The sequence below is a fragment of the Salvia splendens genome, chromosome 5 (genome assembly GCF_004379255.2).
Source record: "Salvia splendens isolate huo1 chromosome 5, SspV2, whole genome shotgun sequence".
In the NCBI taxonomy this organism is placed as follows: domain Eukaryota; kingdom Viridiplantae; phylum Streptophyta; class Magnoliopsida; order Lamiales; family Lamiaceae; genus Salvia; species Salvia splendens.
The window spans coordinates 40,021,381-40,049,186 of record NC_056036.1 but is presented as its reverse complement, the minus strand read 5'-3'; the positions used below and the strand labels follow the sequence as shown (position 1 = coordinate 40,049,186).

Sequence of the window (27,806 nt, the reverse complement as noted above, 5' to 3'; positions counted from 1 at the left end):
AGACCTCGTTGAAGGGGCGTTGCCTTGGTGTCTCTCGATAGACAGGTGGGTCCCAACAGGTAGGTCGGCGCTTGGGCGGTGATGGCGAGTACATATCTAGCTCATAGGATGAAGAATGTTGATATGCAGTGGTCCGACGGGTCCATGGTGGGTCCCAACAAGTGGGCTGTCGGGTGTGGCAGGGGTGAAACGGCTGCACGGGTTGAGGGAAATTGTATTTACGATAGTGGTATCCGGTGTAGTCGTAGGACATGTTGGCGACAAAGGCGTGGTTGTGGTTCAAGGTTGCTACAAATTTGCTTGCAAGGGCACCGACGAAAATTGTTGGTTATACTGAAATCAAGAGTCGATGACTTCTCACTTCGATAGAAAGCTATATTCCGCAGGCAAGAGGGGGCAGATTCTTAAACGGAGCTGTGTGCAGAATAATTCCGGCAGGCAGCGGTGTGGCTAGTTGTTGTGCGCGGGTGGATTTCCGTTGGGCAGCGACGTAGCTGTGGCTCGATCGATGTGGCTAGTTGCTGTGCGCGGTGGATTCCCGTCGGGCAGCGACGTAGCTGTGGAGGATGAGTTCACGATGAAAGCACCAGTTGTTAAGGATCGTCCTCCTTAACGTTGAATTCCAGTTACAATCAAGAAACGAGTGCCGAAGGTATCGAGCGCCCAACGCGTTGGGTCGGCGATTGCTTCGGTGGAGGGCGGCTGAGCGCGAGAATGATCTCGTCGGTAGCCTTAAGAGGGTTTTTTGAAGCACAAATATTTGAGCCAATTTCACGATAATTTCATATATTCATTGACTGAATAAAATGATAACAACTCATCCCTATTTATGATACTAGCTTAGGGAACAAGAAAACAATATATAAAAAGATACTATGAATCAATAGATAACTAAATAAAATATATGAAAAATATGACATTATTGTCTCGTATCATATTAACACCTGCTCAAAATTTTCAAGTTTTAATTAATGGCTACTTAATTTGATCCAATCATAAGATATTGACGAGTCGTTTACGATTTAAAAAAAACATGATTAATGATCAGACTAAAAACTAAAGAAATAATCATACCTAGAGGAATTTAATCCTAGAAGCAATTGGAAGCACAAACACGTAAAGCTAAAAACTAGGTAATCCAACGTGCATTTGAATCGACAAACAACGCAAAATGTGGTGATAAGTTTGCAGCTTTCGGCTAATTAGCATGGATTAAGCCGCAAGATTTACTTTTCTCAGTTGTTCTAAATCACATTCGTGTGGATAATTCTTACTTTAAAATTCTAGTTATCTTCTACCCAAATATCTCAAACTCAACTTCTTTGACTTTTAACTTATCACTATATCAATATAATTCAACTAATATATTTTGAAAAAATATATATTCTGATCATCCGGATGATGGGATGGGCATTGCTATAAAATTACATTAATAATAATTGATGCAACTGATTTTGCATTGGCACCAATCAATTTACATTTAATACGCCATTTCTTTGAGATTTAAGCCCATCCTTTCAAAATTAAAGCGATCGCGTGACATTCAATGCGTGCATGCATGATTTGAAAAATAAACGGCTTCATGTACAAATAAATTGAAAGGACAAGAATAAAAAATGAAAGACTACATTTTTTAATTTTTGTTAACGTCGGCAAAAAACGCAACTTCAATTTCACGTCTATAAATAGAGACAGCCATCCCAATTGAATCAAACAATTACAAATCATCATCCAAGAAAGAAAGCACCAAAAAAGCTAAAATGAAGAGTTCCATAAAATCAGCCTTTCCCTACCCAAAAATCAATGAAAATGGAGAAGAAGAAAGATCATGTGGCGAGGAAGGTGTGAGAAAAGTGGCGCCGCCGCCACCAAAGAAGCTGGAGAGGAAGCCAACAGAAGATATCAACGCAAGCGCGGAAGCGTTCATTAGGAAATTCAAGCAGCAGCTGCATCTTCAGAGGCTCGAGTCTCTTGAAAACTTTGAGCAAATGCTTAAGAGGGGAGCTTAGATATTAACTTCTAAATTTCCCATAATTATTGCCTCATCCTAAGATCTACTTCAATTTTTATTTGTTATTCTACTTATGTAATGCAATTTATATGTGTTATAATGCTTATTTTGGACTGTGGTTGGTTTCTTAGCCAACTATTGTTGATCTGCATTTTATCATGATAGTACTTATTAGATTGGAAAATATGTCGTACTAGTGTGCTATTTTTTTTAGTTGATCCAATTTCTGGATTTATCCTACTTTTGAATGGACAATAGCTTGCTTGGATGTAGGTTTGGTAATTCAGTTGTTTCGATTATTAATTGTATTGATTCGAGTGTCTTAATTAACCTTAAGAGTACTACTGTCTCATCCGTGCAATGCACTACTCATTTTATTTTCTTCACTCTTTTATACCGTGAAATAATTTTATCAAATGATAAACAATATTACCATCATACGATCTCTAAAATTATAAATATATGTAACAAAAATTTATCATAAAAACATAATCAAATAACTTTCGAAAAAAAAATGTGCATGTTTTTGTTGATATTATGATCATCTAAATTAAAGTGTTTATGGAGTACTATTTGTTTTAAGAATATTCGAATTTACAATATTAATAAATTAATATAATATTAGTTTTAGTGAAAGAAAAATAAAGAGTGTTGATATATAAATTGGAGTATGTCTAGGTGTGATAATGCAACTAATGAAAATTATATATTTGGAAAGTTAAGGTTTGCAAATAAATTTTTGTTAGGTATGAAAAAATAAGAAAACATGTTATGAGCTATCTTCTTTGTAAATAAACCGCCTCCATCTCTTATTTTCTGCTCCAAGCTCTGCTGTCAACCTCCATCTATCTCGGTAGTCTTCATATTCTCCGGCCATCGTCTCCAGCATGTTCATTGTTGAGTCTCTATATGCAGGAAGGCCAAATTTCAACCATATATTTGTAGGCTTATTCATTGGAATGCAGCAGGCCTGGTTTTCTTTTCTTATACGAATGGCATTCATCCTCTGGTGTCTACCACCACTCATCACATATCCCAGAGTCTCAAACTTGGAAATTTCATCAGCACAAAGCCCCACTTCTCCCTTGCTGAACATACTGTGCAGTAGCATCACCTTCACCAGGCCTAATGTGCCCTTCCGCCCTCGTCCAACCTCGTCTTCCAAGTTTTGTTTCTTTCGTGACTCCATTTCTTTAAACTTAAGTATCTCTTCATTAACATATCATCATCAGCAACTATGACCTCACTTGCCTTCCTTCTCTGTTAAGTCCTCTGCACCCTCACTTGAATGTGAAATCTCAATATCCGTCTCTTTCTTCTTCTTGCTTCCTTTCGAGGATGATCTCCGACTGCGCTTCTTCAACTTCACATCATCACTCATATCAGAATCCTCATCTCCGCTCTCACTTTCACTTGTTTTGCCTTCTTCCTGTGACTTCTCTTACTGCTTTTTCTTCTCCCACTCTTTCTTATCCGTTCTTCCTCAGAGTCATCCGAGCTCGATTCTTCCTCGGACTCACTTCCACTCTCGGATAACCAAGGCGATCTCTTCCTAGATACACGTTTCCTACCCTTCCTCGACCTAGAATCATCGGATTCGGATGCGGACTAGCTTCCACTCTCAGATAACGATGGTGATCTCCTGGAGACAGATTTCCTACCCTTCCTCGACCTAGAATCATCGGATTCAAATGCAGAACCATCCGATTTAGACTGACTCTCTCTCGGCTTTTTAACTTCCGCTTTCTCATCTTCACCTCCAAAATCCTCTTCCGGATCTGGTCCCTTAGGGGGGCTAGGAGTGCAATTCCAAATACAATTTTTCAGAGACTTTCTCAGTTTTTGGCGCTGCGGTGCTCTTCGTAAGGGAGGCCTTTCAATTCCTCATCAAAACTGGCAATACATACAAATTGCTTCCTGGAGAGGAGACGGTTTGTCATGAACTTCCTGGTCCTGATAGTAACGAAGAGGAAATATTAACATAATTCACCTCGATTTGATTTCCAACAGAATGGAGAAGACTATCCTACGTACTATTTAACAATGCAATATTAAAAGAAAAATCTGAGCGACAAAGAATTCGAGAATGTTCAAGCAGATAGCCGAATGCCGCTGCTCTTGATAAGCTGAGATGCGTCGATTTCTGCTAGCGAGGCGTCTCTGCGTTGAATGAAGGCGAGAGCTTTAACCCTTCATCTATATTGGTTCTGGGCTCAATTAGGCCCAATTGATGGGATATGGAGTTATATTTTTAATATGGGCTTTAGATGTAGCCCAATTTCAACATTGTTGGTCATAAACTTTTTTTGCGTTGGTAACCTAATGGTAAAAGGAAACGTAAATATAGTGGTTTAGTGCAGTATTATAATTTGATTTTTATAGTCATTTTAGTTTAATAAATTATTGAGGTATATTATTCAACCTCAATAAATTATGGACTACTACATTTGTCCCATTTAAGTGGAGTATTTTTATTCTGATACAAAATTTTATATAGTATAGGTTAAATTAGTTTTGTGTGTTAAAGTGAAAAAAATAATTAGACTAACCTAAATATTCATATGGAACTTGATTTGATTTCCAATGCCGCATTAATTTCGAACTGAAAATCATTTTTTTGAAATAAAATTGATACGCACCATTTTGTTATAATGTGTGTAATCAATTTGATTTAACTACCATAATATTTTAAAGGGATAACTGCCTTCAAAGTCACAAACTTTGCCCGAATTCCGGTTTTTCCCATGAGCTTTAAAATTGGCGTATAAAGTCACGAACTTTGCATTTAGTCTGGTATTTCCCAACCCGACCCGACCCTGTGTTTTCCGGCAACTCAAAATCCTATGTGGCATGCCTGAATATTGACGTGTCCGGCATCGGAAAATCGTAAAACGACGTCGTTTCTAACACCTAAAACGACGTCGTTTTCCCAGCTGCTTCCTCCCTTCCTCCGCCAGCCCTCTTCCTCCGCCGCCCCAGCACCGCCACCAGCTCCATCGTCGACAACGCCACCACCAGCTCCGCAACGCCTGAAACCTCTCTCCCTGTGTCGCCAAGTCCCCCACCGCAGTCTGAATCCTCCCAGCCACGTTCCTCAGCCAATCGTACCTCCGGACTCCCGCTCGTAGCCAAGGTGTAAACATTATCGTAACATAATCACGACATCTTCACCATTCGCTTTAACTCCATATTTACATATTTCTCTCTCTATAAAAGCTTCATCAGTCTTCTTCTATTCCAACACTCTCTCTCTCAAAATTTCTACTAGAATCAGTAAAAACAAATTAGAGACAGACACAATTTTGAATTCAGCGGGAAATCGGAATCGCGGAAATGGTGAATATTCCGGCGAGGTTCGGAAGGATGGCGGCGGCCTTCGACGAGATGTCGACAGATAGGTCGTTCGAGAGTGGCAGCAGTGAGCACTCCGCCGATTTGTCCGATCTCGTCAATTCCTTCTTCGAGAGAGAAATTAGGGAGCAGAGAATCGGCGGAGATGGCGATCGAAACGGAAATCCAGTTGAGATCGACGATGATGAATTTGAGAGTGATTCGCAGGATTCCGGGTTTCATGATTGTTTGAGTAAATTGTTTGATCGCGACGACAGTGTAGGGATAAGCATTTCTACTGCGGTGGAGAAGGCGATGGAAGTCGTCGGCGGCGAGGATTCGTCGCCGGAATTCAATCGGCGGCTAATGGCGCGATTGCGAAGTAGTGGCTTTGATGCTGGTGAGTTTTTTCATTAATCTTACTTCAATCTATAAAAATTGAAAACAATATAGTACTGTATGATTCTTTGTGTTTTAAGTTTTTTAAAATTTTATGTTTTTTAATTTTTTTATTTTGTGTTTTAAGTTTTTTTTAAGTTTTTTAATTTTGTGTTTTAAGTTTTTTAAAGTTTTTTCTATTTTTTGAATTTTGCTTTTTAAATTTATTTCTTTAATTTTTTTCAGAGTCACTACATGATGCCCATGTAAGCTGCCACGAGATGCCACATCATTTAAAAACGGCACGTCAGCTCAACATTTCGCCGGAAAAACAATCATGGGAAATCGGCGACTAAATGCAAAGTTTGTGACTTTATACGCCAATTTTAAAGCTCGTGGGAAAAACCGGAATTCGGACAAAGTTGGTGACTTTTAAGGCAGTTATCCCTATTTTAAATGGAAGCTAAATAGTGTGCGCATAAAAACACATGTAAAAATTGACAAATGACAACTATAACCAAATCTCCAATAATTGATTCTAAAATTCACCACGTATTGTATCTCTGTCAATATCTAATTTAATAAAGGCTAAAGTCCAATTTTGATCCCTTACATTTGCCCTAAAATTCTTTTTGGTCTCATACATTAAGTTTGTGACGTTTTGGTCCCTAACATATTGTTTTGGTACATTTTGGTCTCAAACAAGGTCGCAAACTTAATGTATGAGACCCGAAAAGAATTTTATGAAAAATGTATGGGATCAAAATTGGACTTTAGTCCTAGATTATAATTAAGTTATTAAATTGATCAAACATTTTGACGGTTAATTTTAACAAAAAATGGTTATTTTGGACCAAAACAATATGTTTGAGGCCAAAAGGTACCAAAACAATGTGTTAGGGACCAAAAGGTCACAAACTTAATGTAAGGGACCAAAAAGAATTATAGGACAAATGTAAGGGACCAAAATTGGACTTTAGTCTTTAATAAAATCCAGCCAACTAACCAACAAAAATGCGCATATGTAAAATAAAAATATGAAATTAGTATTATAGCAACTTGTTTCTGAGATATCATCGCAAATTCTGTACTCCAGTAACATTACTAAGATCAAACAAAACAAACTACTAAAATATAGAAAAATTTAACTAGTATTAAGCATTTGAATGCATCTAAGTAAAATTTGCATCCGAATCAACCAGCAGCGTCCACAGTGCGTGCACGTCTTCGCACGAACACGACTTCACATCCTCGTACAATACATATATCCCTCGCCCTAAAACAAGAAACACACTTTTCAGTTTGTTACAAGAAGCTAGTAGTACAGAAGCAGTTTAGAATATAACCATCAACGAAGAAATAAGAAAAAAAACATTGTAAACCCGATCATAACAAACACAATGTATACGAGAGGAGGAAAATAATGATTTTTCAGTAAACTTACGCGTTCTTCGGTTCTCCCGGAATCTGCCCCAGAATTTCTTCAATGGAGAAAGAAGAGAATGAAACCATGCCATCACTATAAGGTGAGGAGAGACCCGTTTTCTTCTCCACTTTTGTTTCAAAGTTTGGAAGGAAAAATAGAATGGGGTTTAATTTAAGACTGTAGGTTTCCTCATGAGATTAAAAATAAATTTGGACATCACCACTGTTTCATTAAATCTACTTTTTTCCACTAATGTTGCAGCCAAGAATGTTGTAATAAAATCATACTACTATCCCTTTTCTTTAATAAATCTTTTTTTTTGTCTTGGTGTGATGTCCCTATCACAACAACAGATATTATTTATTCTCTAATTATGGGAGGTGGTAAAGTCTAATTAAAATAGTAGTCAATTGAAAATTTTGATACTCTATTGCCTAGCTTGATTAGTGTAAATTGTAATCATGCCCATCTTTTTAATTTTTTTCTTAAATCAAAAGACACTTTCTTTGCTTTGATTTGAGAGGCCATATCATTATACTTCATGAATTTAGTATTTCTTGATTTGTTTGATGATGGCCTTTTTCTTTCTTTCTTTTTTTGTTTAATTTCCTAAGACCTATTTGTAGTTATCTTCTTATTGACATTTGAATTAAGTGGAGTGTGGATTAGGAGGTAGTTATGAGTGATGGTGTTCCAAGACCCAAGTAAAGATGGCCTAATTAACTAAAATATTAAGTTTTGGATGAAAATTGCCACTTGTAATTACTTCAAGAATGGCTTCTTCTTAAAGCATTGGGCAAGAGCAATCTTCACAAGACAAGATATTGTTTGGCTTTCTTTATTCAATAGGATAAATTTAGGCAGGATGGAGTCATGGATGGAATTTATTAGACTGAATTTTAACTAAATAAAAGATGTATTAATGATGAAAAAAATATATGGTTTTAATTCAAATTAATTGGTGATAAGTGGACTAGTTGCGATGAAATACGGTGAACTCAGTTAATTCTTTAAATCGAGATGCGATATTTTATTACTTCATATGTCAATAATTGATAAGATAGATAATTCATATAAGTGCACCAAAAAAAAACTACGTAATCAGTTTAAACCTTAGCTAAAAAAGGGAAAAAAAGAAATCAGTCATAATTTTAGGGAAAAAAAGGTCAGAAAACCATGTGTTCTTTGTAAATAAAGTGTGTGCAATTTCCACTTATAGCAGAAATAATTTCTGCATCTTCAGAGGCTCGAGTCTCTTGAAAACTTTGAGCAAATGCTTAAGAGAGGAGCTTAGAATTAAATTCTAAATTTCCCCTAATTATTGCTTCATCCTAAGATTTACTTCATTTTTTATTTGTTATTCTACTTAAGTAATGTAATTATATGTGTTTTAATGCTTATTTTTGGACTGTGCTTGGTTTCTTAGCCAACTATTGTTGATCTGCATTTTTATCATGATATATACTTATTAGATTGGAAAAGTTGAGTCGTACTATTGTGTTATTTTTTTGAGTTGATCCAATTTCTGGATTTATCCTACTTTAGAATGGACATTAATTGAATTGATTCGAGTATTTTAAACTTAAGGTGATGTTCGGTTTCCAAGATAAAATAATACTAAGATACGATCTAGGATTGAATTGTGAGATTATTTTAGTCTTAGGGGGTTAGCTATGACTAATTATCCCATGATTATCCATCTAGGATTGAGTTGTGGGGTTGAATCTCATGAACCAAACACACTGCAATGCACAACATTTTATTTTCTTCACTCTTTTATAATGTGTAATAATTTTATCAAACGATAAACAATATCATCATACGAACTCTAAAATTCTAAATATATATAACAAAAATTTATCATAAAAAATATAATCAAATAACTTTCGAAATAAAAATGTACACAAATATATTGATTAATGAATTTGGCAAAAAAAAGTGCATATTTTGTTGATATTATGATCATGTAAATTAAAGTATTTATATTTGTTCATTGTTCAGTCTCTATCGTCCAATTTGTTGGATTTGCAGGAAGGCCAAATTTCAACCATATATTTTTATGGATCAATAGCCCAAGTTCAAAAATAAGACATCGTGCTTTAAAGCTCCAAAACCAAGAGAAACAGAATATTACTCCAAGATCTATCATTCTCTAATCGTTAAAAGTCTTTATTCACCAACAATTTAACCCAATGTTAATAACTATTGTTACATCCCAATTACCAAGTGGGCCTGGTTGAATTGATTTAACATTTATCAACGGAAACAAAGCCCAACTTAATCCACTTCAGAAGTGGGTCTGGATCAACCCAAACCTCAAACTTATCGTCCCCAGATGGGCCTATGCTAGACTGGACTGGCCCGACCCACTTTCCAACTCTAACTAAGTGCAGAAAATAAAACGACTCTATTAAGGCGAAACAGAGGGAGTACTTACTCCATTTGATAAGATTTTTTCAAGTGCCATAGGTATGGCATATTCGCACTACAGCAACAAAAAAAAACCACTAAAGACATTGTTTAATGCAATTAAAAATGATAATTTGTGTTTCGAAATATATCATCAACGTTTCAAAAGTCGTCTTTATTGTTGGCATCCCAACTAAAATTAGAGGATGCAAATGAAAACGTACTAAAAAAACAAAAGATTAAGTTAACTTGTCCTTAATTTAAGAACTTTCTTTTGCGTCATAAAATTGTTGCTATTTTTAAAAATTTTCTAACGCTAGTAATTGCGTCTTGATTTTTGTGCCCTTAAAAGATACAGTAAGTTTTTTGTAGCATCCATATGATGCCTATTCATTAGTACTTTCAACCATTTAAAAAATTGATCAATAATAATCATTATTTATCATTATGTAGCGTGTGTTCACTGCAAAATACATGAAATATCTTTTAAGGATATAAAAATTGAGACACAATTATTAGTATTTGAATTTTTTTAAAAAATAATCGCAATTTAAGACACAAAAAAAACATCCCTAAGTTGAGGGTAAATTATCTTAGTTTTTTTTATCTTTTTAGAACACTTTTACTTATGTCATCTAATTTTAGGTGGGACACCAACAATAAGAACATATTATAAAGCGCTGGTAGTATAATTAGAAACGTTAATAAACATCCTTAATTGGACCAAAAAAATATTCTTAGTTATTTGTATTGTTGTAGTGGTTGTTATTATTATTAGAACTCATCATAAATTGATCGATGAATAAGTCGCGACTAGAACAATATATTTGGTATGATAATGATGGTACTATTTTCTTAACTCCCATTAGTTACACACCCATTCACATGTAGAATATTTTATACTATAATGTTTTTCTCAATTAATATGTATGTGTAAAACTAATCATAAATAAATGACCGATTGACTAGACCAACATATTTTTACTTTATTTGTTTATTTTAATTATTTATTAGTAGTTAGTATAAAAAAAGTGTAATAGTATCTTTTATGAAACTGAGGAAATATTATTTTTCTATCTATGTTCATCCATATACACAATACATATTTTTCCTTTCTTTCAAAATGTGTTCCAAAAACCCATCATAGAGTAATAAAGATAAACTAAAGTGTGATCAAAAGGTTAGAAAAAGCACAATTAAATAATGTAATCAAGTTGAGTTACTAGATAAACTAATTGTGCCAAATTGAAAAGCTATGAAGTAGTAGTAAAATTAAAATGGAATTCCCAAACGGTTAAAGCATCTTATTACGACAAGAACAAAGTGAAGAAGATAACAAGCAGACAAAAAAAATAGAGTTGGCCAAATCGAATTTCTAGTGTTGTTATGACGTACAAGTCCAAACAACCCCCAGCTTCCTACGGTTGTACCACGGGGAGATGGATCTGCTGCGGCTCCAGATTGATCCTCGAGCACGAGCGTACTACTTCCCCAGCCAATGGTACCATCGGGATGTTGTCGCAATTGCATATCTCGATCATGAACCCATCCGGATCGTGGAAGAATAGCTGGTCCACGTACACCCCGCCTTCCTCTACTCTCTGCCGCACCAGATCAATCCCCATTTCTACTAGCTTCTTCTCCACCATCGCCATGTTCTCGCACTGTCATCAAATTTCATTTCTATTGTGATTTAAACTGCTAAATAGATATTGCTCTGTTCAATTAATTAATTAATTAATAGTAATTCAGATGAAGAAACTCAGAAATTTTTTTTATCATCGTAACCCTCAACCTCAAATTAAGTATTTTTATAAGAATTTTCTAGAAATTGAGTAGCTACCTGAAAAGAAATATGATTATCTTTGGGATTAATCACAGTTTTCTTGGGCATTTTTTGTGGATCATCTGATTGCAGCAGATGTATCCCAATCCCGTGACCAAACAGCCTGCAAAAAATGAGAGATTAAGTTAATCAACAGGAAAAAATGATGATAGTAATTATTTTAATTTAAGATGAATTAATTATTACCATGCGCCATCAAAATCAAATGAACCAGGCCTTCTAACTGGCACAAAGCCAAGAACATTCTGATAAAAATCAGCAGATTCTTCAACTGATTTGCAAACGTGGGAGATATGATTCAAAGAAGAGAGACGTAATGGGTTTCCCTTGTTATCCTTCATCTTCAACAAAAATATTAATTAATTTCTAAATTCTTAATTTTGTTCAACCCAAAATCTTAATCAAATCAAATGAAGATTTTGGGGAAATAATCAAATGAGAGAAATAGATTGATAAGAACAAGGGAGAAGCGATGGACCGGTAGAAATTAATGGAGGAATGAGAAGCAATTTATAGAGCAGTTTTGAGCTCTGTTTGGACAAGTGTAGGGTGTTTCTTACATGTGACACGTAGATCCCACGTTGCTGACTGAGATTGTGAGTTAATGGATTGTATTTTTGGTAACAACTTGGATTAAACCAAACTATTCTAAAGAGATCATTGTCAGTGATTACAGCTAATCACCTATCAAATTGTTGGGTTAGGTCCCAAATTTGTCGGCGTGTGGGCCAGAAAGATAAAATGGTTTCACCTGACATAGCATTTTCAAGAAAAAAATAGAAACATTTTTTGGTTTTGGAAACCTCTAGAACCACAAAAGTTAGTTCTTGCCTGATTTTAATTAGATTGATTTGGAGGGAGGTTTTGGAAATTAGTTTCATGCTTTGATTATAGTTTGTTTCCTGTTACTTTCAATCTCCTCTTTTTATTTCAACTAGAAAATTACTCGCATAAATATACAAACGAGTGAAGTATTTGAAGGTTTGATATGTTATAAAGACAGTCAGGATCCATTTATTTTAAAAGTAGTCTATACATTGTGTGCGCGTGCACGACGAGCTCATGGTTTTTCGGAGGAGGAAAGGGTGTACATGTGCAGTGAGAGAGTGCGTGTAAGGAAAAAAAATTACCTTTAGTATTCTAAAAAATTAGGAATTATAGTACTATATAATTTTATATTTTTTTTGTCTCACTTGACCTATTTGCGAGGATATATCTTGATTTGAAAGGTAAAAAATGAACCATGCACTTGTAGTTAATGTACAGTTGTGCTCATGTCTCTTAGTATACAAAATTTTGTTTGATTTCAAATTGTTTGAAAATGTTTGTTGGGCTTACTAGGATGCTTATCTTGATTGTTGAATAAATGAGTGAAATAACTCTTCCAAACACGGAACTAGTAAATCTTAGTTTATCTATCGTTTGACGTTTTTTTGTTTTGATATTTCTTCATATTTGAATTATCCCAATTGCACATTCAAATAATGTCTCAAGTTATAGATGCATGGATACAACATGACATAAAAGGTTAAAAACATTATTTGATCAGTTGACTATATAAAAATAATAATCTTATTACGTAATCCATAAAATTATTCGTAGAGTAAAAAACTGAAATACTTATATTAATAAATCACCAACTGCATTTTTCACGTTAATTAAGTGGAATTATTTAATAATTATATTATTTATTTTATTACGAAGGGACGATGAATTATTATTAATTAATCTCATAAGAAGCATATTTCTGTTATGCACATGAAGAACAAAGCAGCTGTCTGTGACGTAAAAAATACAGAAGCAGCAAACACAAAATGATAAGAGTGAAATGATTCGGTAGCCACTTGTTTAACACTTTAACTAATCAAAATCATAATTAATTAACCTTAGGTGTCTATAATTGCACTTTACTTAATTTGCATGGTCGAGCTGGCTTCACATCGCACTGATGCAAGTAAAGAAAAATATTAATGAAAGACTATATTATTTATATATATAGAGAAAGAAAAAACGAACTAACAAAAGGCTAATAGATTTAAGTGAGCTCAAAAGCCTCATTGTGTGTTCATCACTTCAAAAGCTTACTAGTGTAAATCAAAACTTTAGATTCATTTCTTGTCAAAGTTGGTATATAGTTGTACCCTATATTTTGAAGTGTGATAATTAATGTTAAGAATTTGGGTGTTGTCATTGTCACACACTCTATAGTGTAAAATTGATACGTGTATTACCACTCCTTTGTGGGTAAAGTAAAAAGTAAAAGGTTAAAGAAAAAGGCGGTGTAGCACTATGCATTTAACTTAGTGAAATGAAATTTTGATTCGTCACTATGCATTTAAGATTTAACTTAATGAAGTACTATGTAATTATCATCACCAGTTTTCCGGTAAACTTAGCACGTGGAGTATTACCAAACAGAATGCCGATCAAATAAGTTCTAATTAATCGTCAAAATGATTAATAATAGTAAACGGGAACCGTTATACTCCCTCCGATCTCCATTAAATATTCCATATTTCCTTATTTGGACGATACTTAATAAATGTCTCTTTTCACTTCAATTAAATTTAAATCATAAATTTGTAAGTTCTAAAATTTGACTAATAATCTGATTAATAACATTATTACTAATCGAAATTTAACCCCCATTGCTTTCAAGACGTGCATGGTTTCTTGATTCCGTAAACGTCAAATTGATCAAATGATTGAAGCCTCGAGCGGCGACGCTCGTAGAAATTTATAGAATTATATAGCTAATGATTTCAATAATGAAATTGATTCTCATTTTGACCTTTTAAAATAATTTTTGTGCATGAACATTATATATTAGTCGAATTAAATTATGTTGATGTCCTTTTCATGTTTCACCTTCTCCAGAGGCAACATACATTATGAAGTGGCAACATATTGAAAAACATTAAGAAATCGCTTAAGTAACCTGCTCATTACTCATTAGTAATATAATATCACTAAATTTCAAGCGAAATTCATCATCACTTTGACAAATCGTATCTTTTGGTAGGAACTAATTATATAAGTATGTATATCTAAGCATTACCTATACTGAAACTATCATAGGTTAAACTAAAGCAATTTTCAATTCCAAATTCCATTTAAAATTCAATGTGGGTTACATTATACTAGTATATTAATTTTTGGCCCAGTAACAACCATATTCTTATCTTGTCCTAGTGTTTTTTATTAAAAAAAAACATCACTCAAATAAAATCAATTTTTTTGTATCGATATGAAATAATAGTAGTACTACTATATTATTTTTTAGCTAAATGAAACAACGACGGATAACTTTAGGTAAAAACACCTTAAATTAAACCCCTCCGATGTGCTCTTCCGCCTCTACCGCGCCAAAGCCAAATCCTCCATAAACGGCCTTGACGAATCACGATTCACCCCATCACCACCAACCCTCACCAAATTCAGCAGCACCTGTACCACTTCGAGATCGACGATGAGGACTGCCCGCGGTTCTCTACAGACGGAACGGCGCCGTCTCGCATTTGGAATACGGCACCACTCTCGAGAGCTTGGGCTTAGAAAAGGAGATTTTCCTGACGGAGGAAGGAGGAGTTGAGACTGGATGGAATCGTTCGAACCGTCATTGCTCTCAATTGCAATAGGTAACTCTTTATTTGGTGCTTTTCTAGATTGGTTTTGTGGTATACATGAATTTTGGGAGGTTTGTGTCGTGTGATGTACTATTTGCTTGCTTCTGTGGACTTGTGCAACAAGATAGGATGCTAAGAGTAGTGGATTGATCGGAAATTCTAGCATGTTTGCAGATTTTCAAGTGTTGAATTGGTTTCTAACTTATTTTCATCCAATCTAATGATCCTAAAATATAGAAGGAATAGATTAGTTTTGCATATAATAGTTTAAAACCACTTAAAATCATGTGAATTGTTGAATTAGGAAATGACATACTGCGTTTTCAGGGAGGTAGAGTAGATGATCTTGTTGTTTTGGACTTAAGCATCATTGGCCCAAGGTTGAGCATATTTTTTTTATTAATAGATGAAGAATCTAGATAGAACTATATTTTGTTCTTACTGAATATGAATTTGTTACAATTTGAATCCTTTTCTGCTTACTTGCAAACCGCAAGTATGTATTTTTGACACTGTTTATGATCTTAGGGCCCTTTTCAGTAATGGTGTCTAGTGATACACATCTTTTCAACTAGCATAGAATCTCTAGATATGCTTCTCTTGCTGTAGAATTTGATATTTCATGGTTATGCTTCTCTATTTGCTTTCAGACATTTAGAAATATTCTTACTCTTTAAATTTGTGAACCTATAATATCAAGTACTCCTAATCTTCACATCTTCAGATATGAGTGGGAGAACTGATGCATTGTGAATTGTGATTCCAACGCTCACCCGAAATTTTAGCTTATATTGCAATATGCATCATACTATATGTTATGAAAAAGATTCACTTGACATCAAGGTTACCCAGACGGCCAGACCTAGTCCATGTTTGAATATTTAGGGAGTTTTTGCTTGAGCATATTTGGAGTTGGACAAATGTTGTGTGATTGGTTTTCTTATAACTGTGCACAGATATGACTACAAATATCTTGTGCCTTGGGGCGATAGAGGGTTGTTTTGGAAGGAAATGTTCTTAGGATTATGATGTATGTATCATTTCATTTTTTTTGCTAAGATTGGAGGATTGGAAAAGTAAATAACATTGTGCTAAAATTTTCTAAAGCCTGACAGGTTTATCAGATTTGTCCTCTATCAAATAAAATATGGTCTCCACAATTTTGAAAATCTAATTCCCGTAATCGTTCAATGATATGCTACATATCAAGCCTAAGATAGCATTTGAACGATTCCATACCAGTCATGTCATTTGGTTCTCCAAAATGATGAGAAACTTAGCCTACTCATGGCTCCATTTGGGAGTGAGAAAATGAGTGGTTTGATAAAGAACAAAATATAATCCGCAAAAATTGAAAAATCAAAATTTTATATTTTGAAAACTGAACCGACCATGACTTGTATCAGAAACAAATTGAACCATACTAAAATTTATGTGAGGTTTTGACAGTATTTTCTGAAGGTGGGAGAAGGCAAAGATAACTACCAGCCTAATAGGCAACCTAAAAGAAACAAGCTCCACAGAACAGTGGATAGACTGTTTAATAAGCAACTTAAAATATTTGATGAGATGCAGCCAGTTCTATTTTTTTCACTAATTTTTACCAATGTTATCAATCCCGTATGGCGGCTTATGGCGGTTTGCCTAAAAACCGCCACAGGGATATGGCGTATTAGTATGGCGGATATGGCAGTCAAAAATTAAATAAATAAAATAATACTTACATATTTATATATAATTCAAAAATTTAAAAATATTAAAAATATAACATCTAAAACACTTTAAACAATTAATAAAGCATAATATACCACTCTAACCACCATGTTTCTTGCATAATGCCCTATTCCTAAATGCAGTACACACGCAATGTTGTCAAATGTCGGATATGGCGGTGCTATGGCAGCGACATGGTGCTATGACGTTTCCACCACCGAACGCCATGCCATAGCGCCATGGCGCCGCCATATCCGCTATTTGATAACATTGATTTTTACTATGAAAAAACTGAATCAACAGAATTCTTATTTGGTTTTGGCTAGGTTTCGCTCCACCCCATTCCTTTCCATTGTTATTATATATCGAAATGTTAAGTTTGAGGTTGTGGAAGCTTGCTCTACTGAATATTTTGGAACAAGTCTTGTGGTACAAGGCTGGACAGAAGTGTAATATATGCTGGGCTATAACAAAATAAAACAAAACAAATTTCTTTTAAAATTTTTGGTGATTTGCTATTTGGACCAATTCGTTTTGAAGTAAGCAGGTTGTAACCCCTTTTTTCAATTGAAATATATATAAAATTAATTGTTTTAGTTACAGATTTGGCATAAATGCTCCCTTTTATTTTAAATAATTCTGACAACTTAATCTTAAAATGACATTTAACATACGAATACTTCTAAATATATCTTGTGAGATAAGCTCATAAGCTCTTCTAAATGAGTTTGTGCCTAACACCCTTTTAAGTCCCTCATGCTTTCACCAATTTGGTTAATTTGTCACTTTGGTAAAATTGAGATAGTTAAGTCTGCAACAACATACAAGATATACAATCTATTTTAAGAATTTACATGGTTTTATTGATGATACATTAGGTGATGGGCACTCAATGTTAGTATTCACCATCATAATTGAGAAACACACACATATCACTTGTACATATGCAAATGGACAATAGGCACTGGTCCTTTTGTAAAATTTAAAGTATAACATATTGACGTATGAGTCTAGTGTTGGTAAATTTTAGATGACAGGAAGTTCCAGTCTTTCATAATTATCAATGTATCTTATATCATTGTCCCCGTCATTGATATCTACGTGATATCAATGTTATCAATCTCGTATGGCGGCTTATGGCGGTTTGCCTAAAAACCGCCACAGGGATATGGCGTATTAGTATGGCGGATATGGCGGTCAAAAATTAAATAAATAAAATAATACTTATATATTTATATATAATTCAAAATTTTAAAAATATTAAAAATATAACATCTAAAACACTTTAAACAATTAATAAAGCATAATATACCACTCTAACCACCATGTTTCTTGCATAATGCCCTATTCCTAAAAGCAGTACACACCCAATGTTGTCAAATGTCGGATATGGCGGTGCTATGGCAGTGACATGGTGCTATGGCGTTTCCACCACCGAACGCCATGCCATAGCGTCACGGCGCCGCCATATCCGCTATTTGATAACATTGCCTGATATATTATCTAAACTGCACTGGATTGGCAAATTCATGTTTAGATCAACAATTTATCTAGAATCTGCCTCGAGGTTGTAGGTTTTTTTGGGCGACTAAAGCTTTATCTTAACTACAATCCTTTTCATGAATTTTAGTACTGAAGTTGAATGACTATTGACTAAAAATCCACATGGGGAGGTTTCCATAGAGACTTCAGATGTGAGGGACATTCGTTGTACAGTTGTCAAGTTTTCAGAGGTGCTATGTTTCATATCTTATCAGTATACTCCAATGAACATGCCGTTCCTTGAAAGATCGCTCTTTGACAATTTAAATGCTTATGAATGACATGACCCCTGTACTTGATTTACCCTGATAATCTCCCTCCCTCTCTCACAACCACCTACTTTTCATCTACAAGCTTTTCTGTACTTTTCACAATTGGTTTGAAGATTGAAGCTAGTTGACTGTATAGTTTTATATCAAATGGTATCAATTGTTGGCAATAAAATCAGTTCTGGAAGAAAAAGTAGGATTTGATTGACTGTAAAAGGTTACTTTATTGGTGAAAAGAATTTAAAGATGGTATTTTCTGTCTTTTACACTGCAAAATGCTCCCATCTCTATCTTTCTCTGGCTTTCATATGATTTAAGTCCTTCGTGTCATTCTTGGTGGTCCAAATTTAGTGAGCATGATGGGATATGTCTCATACTATTTCTGGTTTCATGACTTGTCTTTAGCACCCTTTATTTGATTTTACGTCAAGGGGCGCTTTACTAGATTTACAATACATAGGAGATTGAGTGTATGAAGTATTACACGATTAAACAAGCTTAAAATGTTCGATCCATAAAATTAAGTGGTGGATTAGTTTTTAAATAAATCTTAAGTGATAAATTCCCGAGTGGTCGTTTGTTTTCCATTCATGATCTTACTAATGCATGGTTGTAATTAATTTTCGGACAATGAAGGTGTGGCGAGCCAGCTGCGCAGAGTGTCTACTCAAACTTCACACTTTTGCTGTGTGAAGAGCCCATAGCCGAACCAGAGACCATAAACATGGTTATGATGTTTGGAGAAGAGAAGTTTAAAACTTTTAAAGCAGGGGAAGATGATGATGCTTCAGTTGTGTTTTCCTCCGGAAGAGAAAGTCATTGGCATCTCAAAGAACGTACGGGATCTCATACACGTTGAGATCACCATTAGCGCCGTGTGTGATCCTAACTGCTGAGGTTTGTGTCTGAAATGTGGTGCCAATCTCAACAATAGCAAGTGCTCATGTAGGCAGCACAAGGTTAAGGGAAAAGTTCATGGATCCCTTGGGAATTTACGAAAACAAATGCAGCTAACATGATTTGTTTGCTCTGTAAATGGAACAGGGGTGTAGTTGAAAATCCAAAAATGAATTTGAATTTACATTAAATTTCATGTTCATATTTCAAATGCACATTTGTAATTTGGTTGAGTTACAAATATGACATTGCAATATAGGTATAGGGATCTTAAATCCGTTTTGCTATAAGATGCTTTGATTTATAAAATTCAAAATAAAGTTTGAGAGGTCGAGCTAATATGTACTTATTAATCATAATATGAATGGATTATTATAAATGGTTTGAGCTTGTAAGGATGTTTTTGACAAAACTAGGAAACTAATCGAGCCCTTACATAGTGCACTTTCAGTCCGTTATTAATTATCATAAGTGACCTAGGTCAGGTTTAAAAAATATAAGGGAAAATAATGAAAAAAATTAGTTGAATGTGATCCATATTTATACAAATATCTTTATAATAAAAATTAGTATAATAAGAAGGTGGGTAACAATATAAAAATAATGGTTTCTTGTCTCTAGTTTCTTTTTTGGTCAACTGACCAAAAATGAAACAAGTGACAACTAATGACAGATGAGGGAGTAAAGAATAGATTCTAAAAATGTTTTTCTTGTAATATTTCGACCTTGATATTTTTCTTTATCTTCTCTACATTATTCCTAACAATAATCATTTTCAACAATTTAATTTTCCTATAAGAATAATAAGTTAAAGATGACTCGTGACTCAGATAAAATATTTATAACTAGCAAATAACAAAAAAAAATAAAATACAGATTTTTTCTACCAAGTAACGATGAAATAACAATTGGCAAATAGAAACAATAAAATTCATATCTAACCTACTTTTTAGGTCTTCCCCACTTGAAATAACATTTAGCCCATGGTAAAGCTAAGTGAAAGGGGCTGGATTTGATTCAGAGAAATCTACACCACATGGCTTTCTTATCCTAATTCTGCAACTTTTCTTCAAATACTTTGATAGCTCCAATTACCAATTTTTCTCAGCTTAGTGAATGACTTATTATATTATACAGATAGGCACCACGTTACTTTTAATTCCTACCATTTTAATGAACTTAGCATTCAAGACACTCAAAAATCTCACTTTCTTTCTGCTAATTTAGCTGATCGTGACACCACACTTTATCATGCTTTTTTTTAAAATAGTACTTGCACTAAAATATCAATCACATACATTTTATATATCTGTGTTGTGATTATGTCTTATGTGTATTTTGTATAGTTATTAATTGCATCATAATTATTCTCGATCGTGTATATGGCAGTTAGAGATTTGTAACCACTTAATTTTTTATTTAGAGAAAGATTTGTGACAGCTTTGACAAAATTGCAACATCGGAAAATTGATCTTTGTATGATTTCTCCATCGGTTTGGGGACTGAATATCGGTTATTGGATGTGAATTTTAGACTGCCTTGACCGAGACATGTGGCAAAACTACATAATTAACTGGAGAGGTTGTGGGAAATTTATAAAATATGATGTCTTGTTGTATATTATTATTCAAAAATATGATTAATTGTTATGTTGAAATAAGATAATTTATTGTTGCTCTAAATTATGTTTTAAATTGTTGATGATAGTACTGATTCATTTTTGAAGACAACTGAAATTTTATTGTACCGACTATATATCCTACTAATTAAATATCTCAAGGCTTTATTAAATATAACTCTCTCGATTTCGATTAATTTTTACACGCCATATTTCACACTAAATGCAATCTTCTGAGGTTCAACGAGATTCAAACGAAATTCATTCAAATAAAATCTTATTTGAATATTCACATGAACAAATGTGCACAAAAAAAAATGTAAGAATCCCGTTGCATTTTCAACATGCAATAAATCATATTTCGGCACAACTACTATATATATATAGGGTTGTATTATATACCAAATTAGTTTTAAACACTAAACGCCAAACACATCATTATATAATAATGCGAAGTTCATTACAACTTTATTAGTAGTTCATTATAGGGAATTCTGAGATTTAAAAACAATGATATCATCATGCATAATTTAGAAATCTGAAGTTCATTATATGTTTGTTATTAGTTCATTATAATGAACTCCATGTTATCATATAATGATGTTGTTCGGCGTTTAAGGTTTAAGAGTGGTTCGGTATTGATCACAATCATATATATATATATATATATAGTTGTGATCAAATACAAACTCTCATTTATCATGCAAACTACAAACTACAATCACACACCATCTTTGTATCTAATCTACGGCTGGTAAGGGGTTACTAAGTCAATGTCACCGGGTAGTTCAATTTATGTCAGCGGGGGGTGTATATGGAAATCTTTTTGTGCCAGCAGTTACATACATCCTCATTTCACTCCAATCTGGTATAATCATAACTAGAATTATTTGTAACCGTTCCTAGGCGTGATCACACCATGATGACTCCCTAATTTATCTCCATTCTCCCAAACTACTATTAGTATCATTTTTTGGAAAGTTATTACATTACTCATTCAGCCACAAAACGTAACATATCTTAATTATTCAATATAGCAATATAAACTTTGATCTCATGTTGAAAGTCATATCCAAAATCTTCTCCGGCGTGCTTTTTAGTGTTCTTCTCCGGCATAAGGTCAACGTCCTCGTTTGTGTGGAAATGGAAATGTCCTACGAAGCTCAAGGTAGATTCTCTGTCGTGTGTACAGTATTCTGCCAATTTGGTCGCTGACATTCCGTGATGACATTCTTGGATGATGCTTCTCTATCGTGTGTACAGTTGTAGTTAGATTTCGAAATGGTTAATGTCCCTATGCTGAATTTTCTGGCATTTTTTTTGTTAAAAATTGTTGAATATATAGTATAGAAGTTGTTGTGCTTGACTGAAGAAGACATAGTACGTAGAGTATATTATGCATATGCATTAGGTTATATTCCGAAATGGTTGATGAATGTGTTTTCGAAATGTAGACTTTGTGTAAGATTATCTAATTTTTTATGCTTGTTCTGATGGTGTATATATAATCTGTCAGCAATGTGTTTTGTCTGATATAGTGTGCAATGATATTATGCCAATGTGTTTTAATCCCCCCATTTGGGAAACCAAAAACAAGCTCGACGTCTTTCGTGTCAACCTCTAACTCAACATCATTAGGCAGCATAAGACTGCACCGTAGGTGGTCAAAATGCTCCAAAAGCCAATACGCTAAGGTTCTTGGAACAGAGGTAACGTCAAAATCGAGAAGTCCTCCGAAGCCGAGCTGCCATAAAGCATTTTTCTGCCTTTCGTTCAGAGACTTCAGAATGCGCAAAAAAAAACGAGTAGTTCTCTTGATCCTTAACCGAGGCCTCTTGGTTTGTGCAGGGACGCCCCCCACAGATTTCCGCTTCCCACTTGACTCACCATCGGCTACAGCTTTTCCTTTTGCTAGACGTCTCGCTGATCAAGTTGCAACCATCAATAAGTTAAGTCAATGACCAAAAAACAAAAAAAATAAATAATGTCCATAACACATTCTGCCGCTCATAGGCAAACTTTCACTCTGCATGAAAACATACAACAAAACTAGATGTTATTGACAAAGTTAAGGAATGGTTGGAGTGAAATGAGGGCTTTTTGTAACCGATGCATGAATCACATTCCATAAACACCCCCAGTGACATAATTTGTGTTAAGCGTTGACATCCCCATATGCATCCCAAACGCGAACCGTTGATCAATTACAAGGAGTGTGTAGGATTAAAGTTTGTAGTTTGTATTATAAATATGAGTTTGTATTTGATCACACACCTATATATATATATATATATATATATATATATATATATATATATATATATATATATATATATATAGGGTTTTGATCTATGCAAAACTAGATTTAAATACAGAAACGCAGAACAATATCATAATTAGGTCACTTTTAGGTCATAATTAGGTAATTTTTAGGTCATGCTAACAAAGCATGACCTAAAACGATCTTAGCATGACATTAAACCCAAATATTATAATATGACCTAAAATTGCTTAATTATGACCTTCCGTATTTTTGGTTAATTATTGACCATTAGATCATCTAATCCTAGGGCCAAGATTTGGTCTGCATTTCTGGATTTAAACACATACTTATTTTGATCATCTCCCTATATATATATATATATATATATATATTATCATGTTTCATTTGTGCTGATTCATGATTTTGTGTTGTGTGAAAATATGATTCATTGGAGAAAGTGAAGAGAGACAACTGAAGTGAGAAGGAGAGAAGGATAACTGACTGTAATTAAATTTTAATGTACTACTATAATAATCCATATGATGTTGTATCAATGCAAGCTACGCCGCTATAAGTATTTAAAATCATCTCATCAATCTTGCGCTACAATTTTGTATCGTTGATCCAAGTTTATGCTGATTTTGACATAAGAAGGTGGTCTGATACAACTCTATCCATATTTTTATTAATGATTTGTCACACATTGCATATATTTGGGTCTCTATATATCTAATATCTCTATTTTTATTTATTAGTACTCCCTCCGTCCCGCACTACTTGCACTTATTTCCTTTCTGGGCGTCCCAAGTTATTTGCACTCTTGCCATTTTTAGTAACAATTTATACCTACAGCCGTAATTGTTGACTTTGTCTATCACTCATTCCTTAATCTCCGTGCTCAAAAGGAAAGGTGCGAGTAGCCCGGGACGGAGGGAGTATTATATTAGTATCTAAAGTCATTTTAAAAATGCTATACTTAAGAACACAGTGAACAACGTTTTACAGCAAACATCTAGAACAATTCGAAATTTGAATGAGTAAGATTATCACTATTGTGATGATCATTTTATTGTAATTAGCACTACTATATTGGGGCGAGTTAAGAGATTTGCTATTGGTCAAGAAATAATTTTGAAATCATTGGCTAGTTTGTAAGGAACTATTTCAACCGGAATCTAACGCTAACTTATTATAGTACTACTATTAATTTAATAAGTCATATCTAGCTAGCTGCCTCCTTAGATAATTGTTTCTAGCTTTGGAGAATCTGTTTAAATAAGCAATAAGTGAAGAAACTTTTGAATTATGTAGAATAATCTTGCACACAATTATTAGTAGTAGTGGTCAGAATGAGAGCTAATTGTCAGAGACGTTTTTGTTCAACTTTATATGATTTAATTTCATCTTCCTAATTATTTTACCAGAGATGGCATTAACTAGGTGGGGAACGATCTAGCTAGTGTTCTAATTAGAGTTTAATTAATAGTAGTATGCTTTAATTTGTTGAATAATAGTACATCATTTCAAAAGCATATCAATATAAATGAATTTATGTCATTTACAACTTCCACTATTAACCTTAGATAATACTATCGCTACAATGAAAATAGACGATAAAATCATAAAGTATGAATTCTTATATACAGATTTTGAGATACGTAAAATATTCCTATTTTAGAATCTAAAGAGAGTTTCGTAATTTAATATTTTAATATATATGGTGCTGTTTTAATGAAAACTCTCATTTGCAAAATTATTTGTAGCTTTTGTATGTCTTGAATGAAAATCTATATTGGCGGAGCATCTGTTTTGTGGATAAATACTGTAATACCGGTTCGAATACCATTATGAGTGAATATTAAGTTTAATTTAATTTAATAATACAATTAATTTCATTGTGAATGTAGTTCTTAAATTCATAGTAATTTACATGTGCACTACATGGCCATTCATTTAGCTACTTCGTGGTTAAAATTTAGAAATTGCTTTTGACATAATTGAATGAGAGGAGATAACATAATGATACTATAAAATCACCCGGAAATAATAATATTATTAAAATCAAATGTGTACAAATCAGAAACACAATTTCATATAGACAAGACAAGACGTTAATTGAATATTTATAACTAGCTAGTAACACTAGTATATCACTCATGAAATACTCCACTTCAATACCTATAGCTAGCTAGCTAGCATTTATATCCCACCTTCACAAATCAAATGAAACACTGTACTCAAATTGGACATCAATTACCAATACCAAATTCCCCACACAAATTATATTGTTGAAAAATATTAATTTATACTGAAAAATCACAAAATCACTATTAAAATCAATTAAAAGATCCACACGAATTTGCAATGAATCTGCATGCATACTGTTTGAAATTTTTGAATGATCAATTCCTGTTGAGAAGCTCTTCAATCATCTGCAGCGCCATCCTCTCCTCCTCATTAATCCCATCATCTCTCCCCTCCGCCGCCTCCGCCTTACCCCCCTCCTCCACCGCCGGATCTTGCAAATCGGCGGCGGTCTTCTTGTTCTTCTTCCCGAGCTCCACCGTCATGACCCAGCTCGAGTTCGACCCGGCCCGCTTCTGCCAAACCCCAATGTGAGAATTCTCCGTGTCGAGCCTCAGACACGTCAGCGACGGCGACGGCGATTTGCAGCATTTCCGAAGCTTCGCGCTCAGGATCGACGACAGCGAAGCCGAGCGCGAGCTGTTCGGAAAACTACTCGGCGCAGAGGAAATTTCGTTTCCCACTGCGCCGTCTTCATCAGCGGCCGGAACTGGAAAATTGGTCTTCGCGTTGCGGCCGCTCATCAGAATCGCGGCCTCGTCGTAGGCCCTCGCCGCCTCCTCCGCCGTCTCGAACGTCCCCAGCCACACCCTCCGCTTCCTGAGATCATAAATGTTATAAAGAGAGTGAGAAAAATTAGGGTTTTTTTTATTGACACATAGTTGAGTTGAGTGTGTGAGTGTGTGTGTGTGTCAGAAGAGATGTAAGATTTTTACAGAAGCGGGTGGCGAATCTCTGACACCCAAGAGCCCCAATGGCGTTGTCTGACACCACGAAACTTCTTCGTTTGTACCATGATTTGTTGTCTGTCGGCTTCTCTATTCTTGACGATGATTTAATAATAATTGGAAATGCAGCACAGCCAATTGGAGTATGCTATATATATAGAGATGAATAGCATCAACAAAATCGTTACATTAAGGAAAAAGGGGTCTCTTCGTATTTCTGGGCCATGGCTCCTTTTAGGGCGGGCCTCTCTCTTAATACTATTTCGTCCACAAAAAATAGTCGGTGCAGATTTTAATGCAAAATTAATCGAATAAAAAATAGATAAAAAAACGGTTGAAATATTATTAGTGAAAAATGTGACATACATGCAAAAAAGAAAATTTTATTATAAATAGATTTGGTGGACAAATTAAAATGGGAAAACAAGACTTTTTTTGTAATTTTTTTTTGGTAAACTTGTTAATAATTTTCCTTGTATTAATATTAGTAGGGTGATGATTTGGCGAATTTTTGATGGGAATAAATGCAAGTAATAAATGAAGATCACAACACTGAAAATTACGTGGTTCGATTTACTGAGGTAAATCTACGTCCACGGGAAGAATAGAGGGCAAATTTGTATTGCTTGATCTAGCTTACAGATTACAATACTGATTTGCTATATGAGATTCAGGATCTAGAGAACTTAACCTTGGTCTATCTGATCTAAGTTCTATTTATACATTCGAACTAAGATCGTGGTTTGCAGCCCTGGTAGGGGGGTTGATAACTGCTTAATACCACTAAATAGATCGTGGGTGTAATGGAGGTCGTGGAGATCCTGCATGGGTCCACTATCTCCTTGTTCGGTCGAATACTGAGACCGAACTGCTGAACTTTGCCGATCAGCTTTTGCCGATCTGAGAGTTGAGCTCGATTGGTCGGCTTTTACCGGGCTATAGGCTATGACCAAACTCTTTGGTTGTGCCGAACTGACTTTGCCGATCAGCTTTTGCCGATCTGAGAGTTGAGCTCGATTGGTCGGCTTTTACCGAGCTATAGGCTGTGACCGAACTCTTTGGTTGTGCCGAACTGATACTCTTTCTTGGGTTTTGGGCTGATGGGCCGTCACTGCTATTGGGCTCGCAATTATTGTTTAGTTGTTTAGTTCGTATCCCATCACCACCCCCCCGAAAAGCGAAGTGAATCACTTCGGCATTTTGGATAAGTGTAAGGGGGAGGCTGACGTCAGGGGACGTGCTCTGCACGTGTCTGCATTAAATGTGACAGCAAATCCGGCCAGAGAATCCAGAAAAAGTGGGATTTGAAACGGTGCGACGAATTTGAAAAATATTTCCTTTCTTCATCATTGGAACACTTTTGCGATTATTTCTTCTGCATTCTCTCTCTTTTTCGTAAAATTTTCTTCCGCTTCTTCAAGAATTTCTTCAGAGACTTTCGACCAT

The 27,806-nt window shown here is 34.6% G+C and overlaps 3 protein-coding genes and 2 pseudogenes across 3 annotated transcripts; 2 read left to right on the top strand and 3 right to left on the bottom strand.

Moving 5' to 3' along the window:
* Positions 1–2,590: 2,590 nt before the first annotated feature.
* Positions 2,591–4,159, bottom strand: LOC121804284 (annotated as a pseudogene).
* Positions 4,160–5,344: 1,185 nt separating this feature from the next.
* Positions 5,345–5,758, top strand: LOC121804283. Its single transcript, XM_042203784.1, has one exon. The coding sequence runs from the start codon at positions 5,345–5,347 to the stop codon at positions 5,756–5,758; it is 414 nt and encodes a 137-aa protein (XP_042059718.1).
* Positions 5,759–10,826: 5,068 nt separating this feature from the next.
* Positions 10,827–11,897, bottom strand: LOC121802266. Its single transcript, XM_042201893.1, has 3 exons — positions 11,587–11,897; positions 11,398–11,503; positions 10,827–11,218 (listed from the first exon to the last, which is right to left on the bottom strand). Exons 1-3 carry the CDS (start codon positions 11,739–11,741, stop codon positions 10,973–10,975), a joined length of 507 nt encoding a protein of 168 aa, XP_042057827.1. The 5' UTR covers positions 11,742–11,897; the 3' UTR covers positions 10,827–10,972.
* Positions 11,898–14,687: 2,790 nt separating this feature from the next.
* On the top strand, positions 14,688–19,658 carry LOC121804282 (annotated as a pseudogene).
* Positions 19,659–25,370: 5,712 nt separating this feature from the next.
* On the bottom strand, positions 25,371–26,463 carry LOC121803135 (ethylene-responsive transcription factor WIN1-like). The gene is made up of 2 exons (XM_042202836.1): positions 26,349–26,463; positions 25,371–26,232 (listed from the first exon to the last, which is right to left on the bottom strand). Exons 1-2 carry the CDS (start codon positions 26,426–26,428, stop codon positions 25,731–25,733), a joined length of 582 nt encoding a protein of 193 aa, XP_042058770.1. The 5' UTR covers positions 26,429–26,463; the 3' UTR covers positions 25,371–25,730.
* Positions 26,464–27,806: the final 1,343 nt, after the last annotated feature.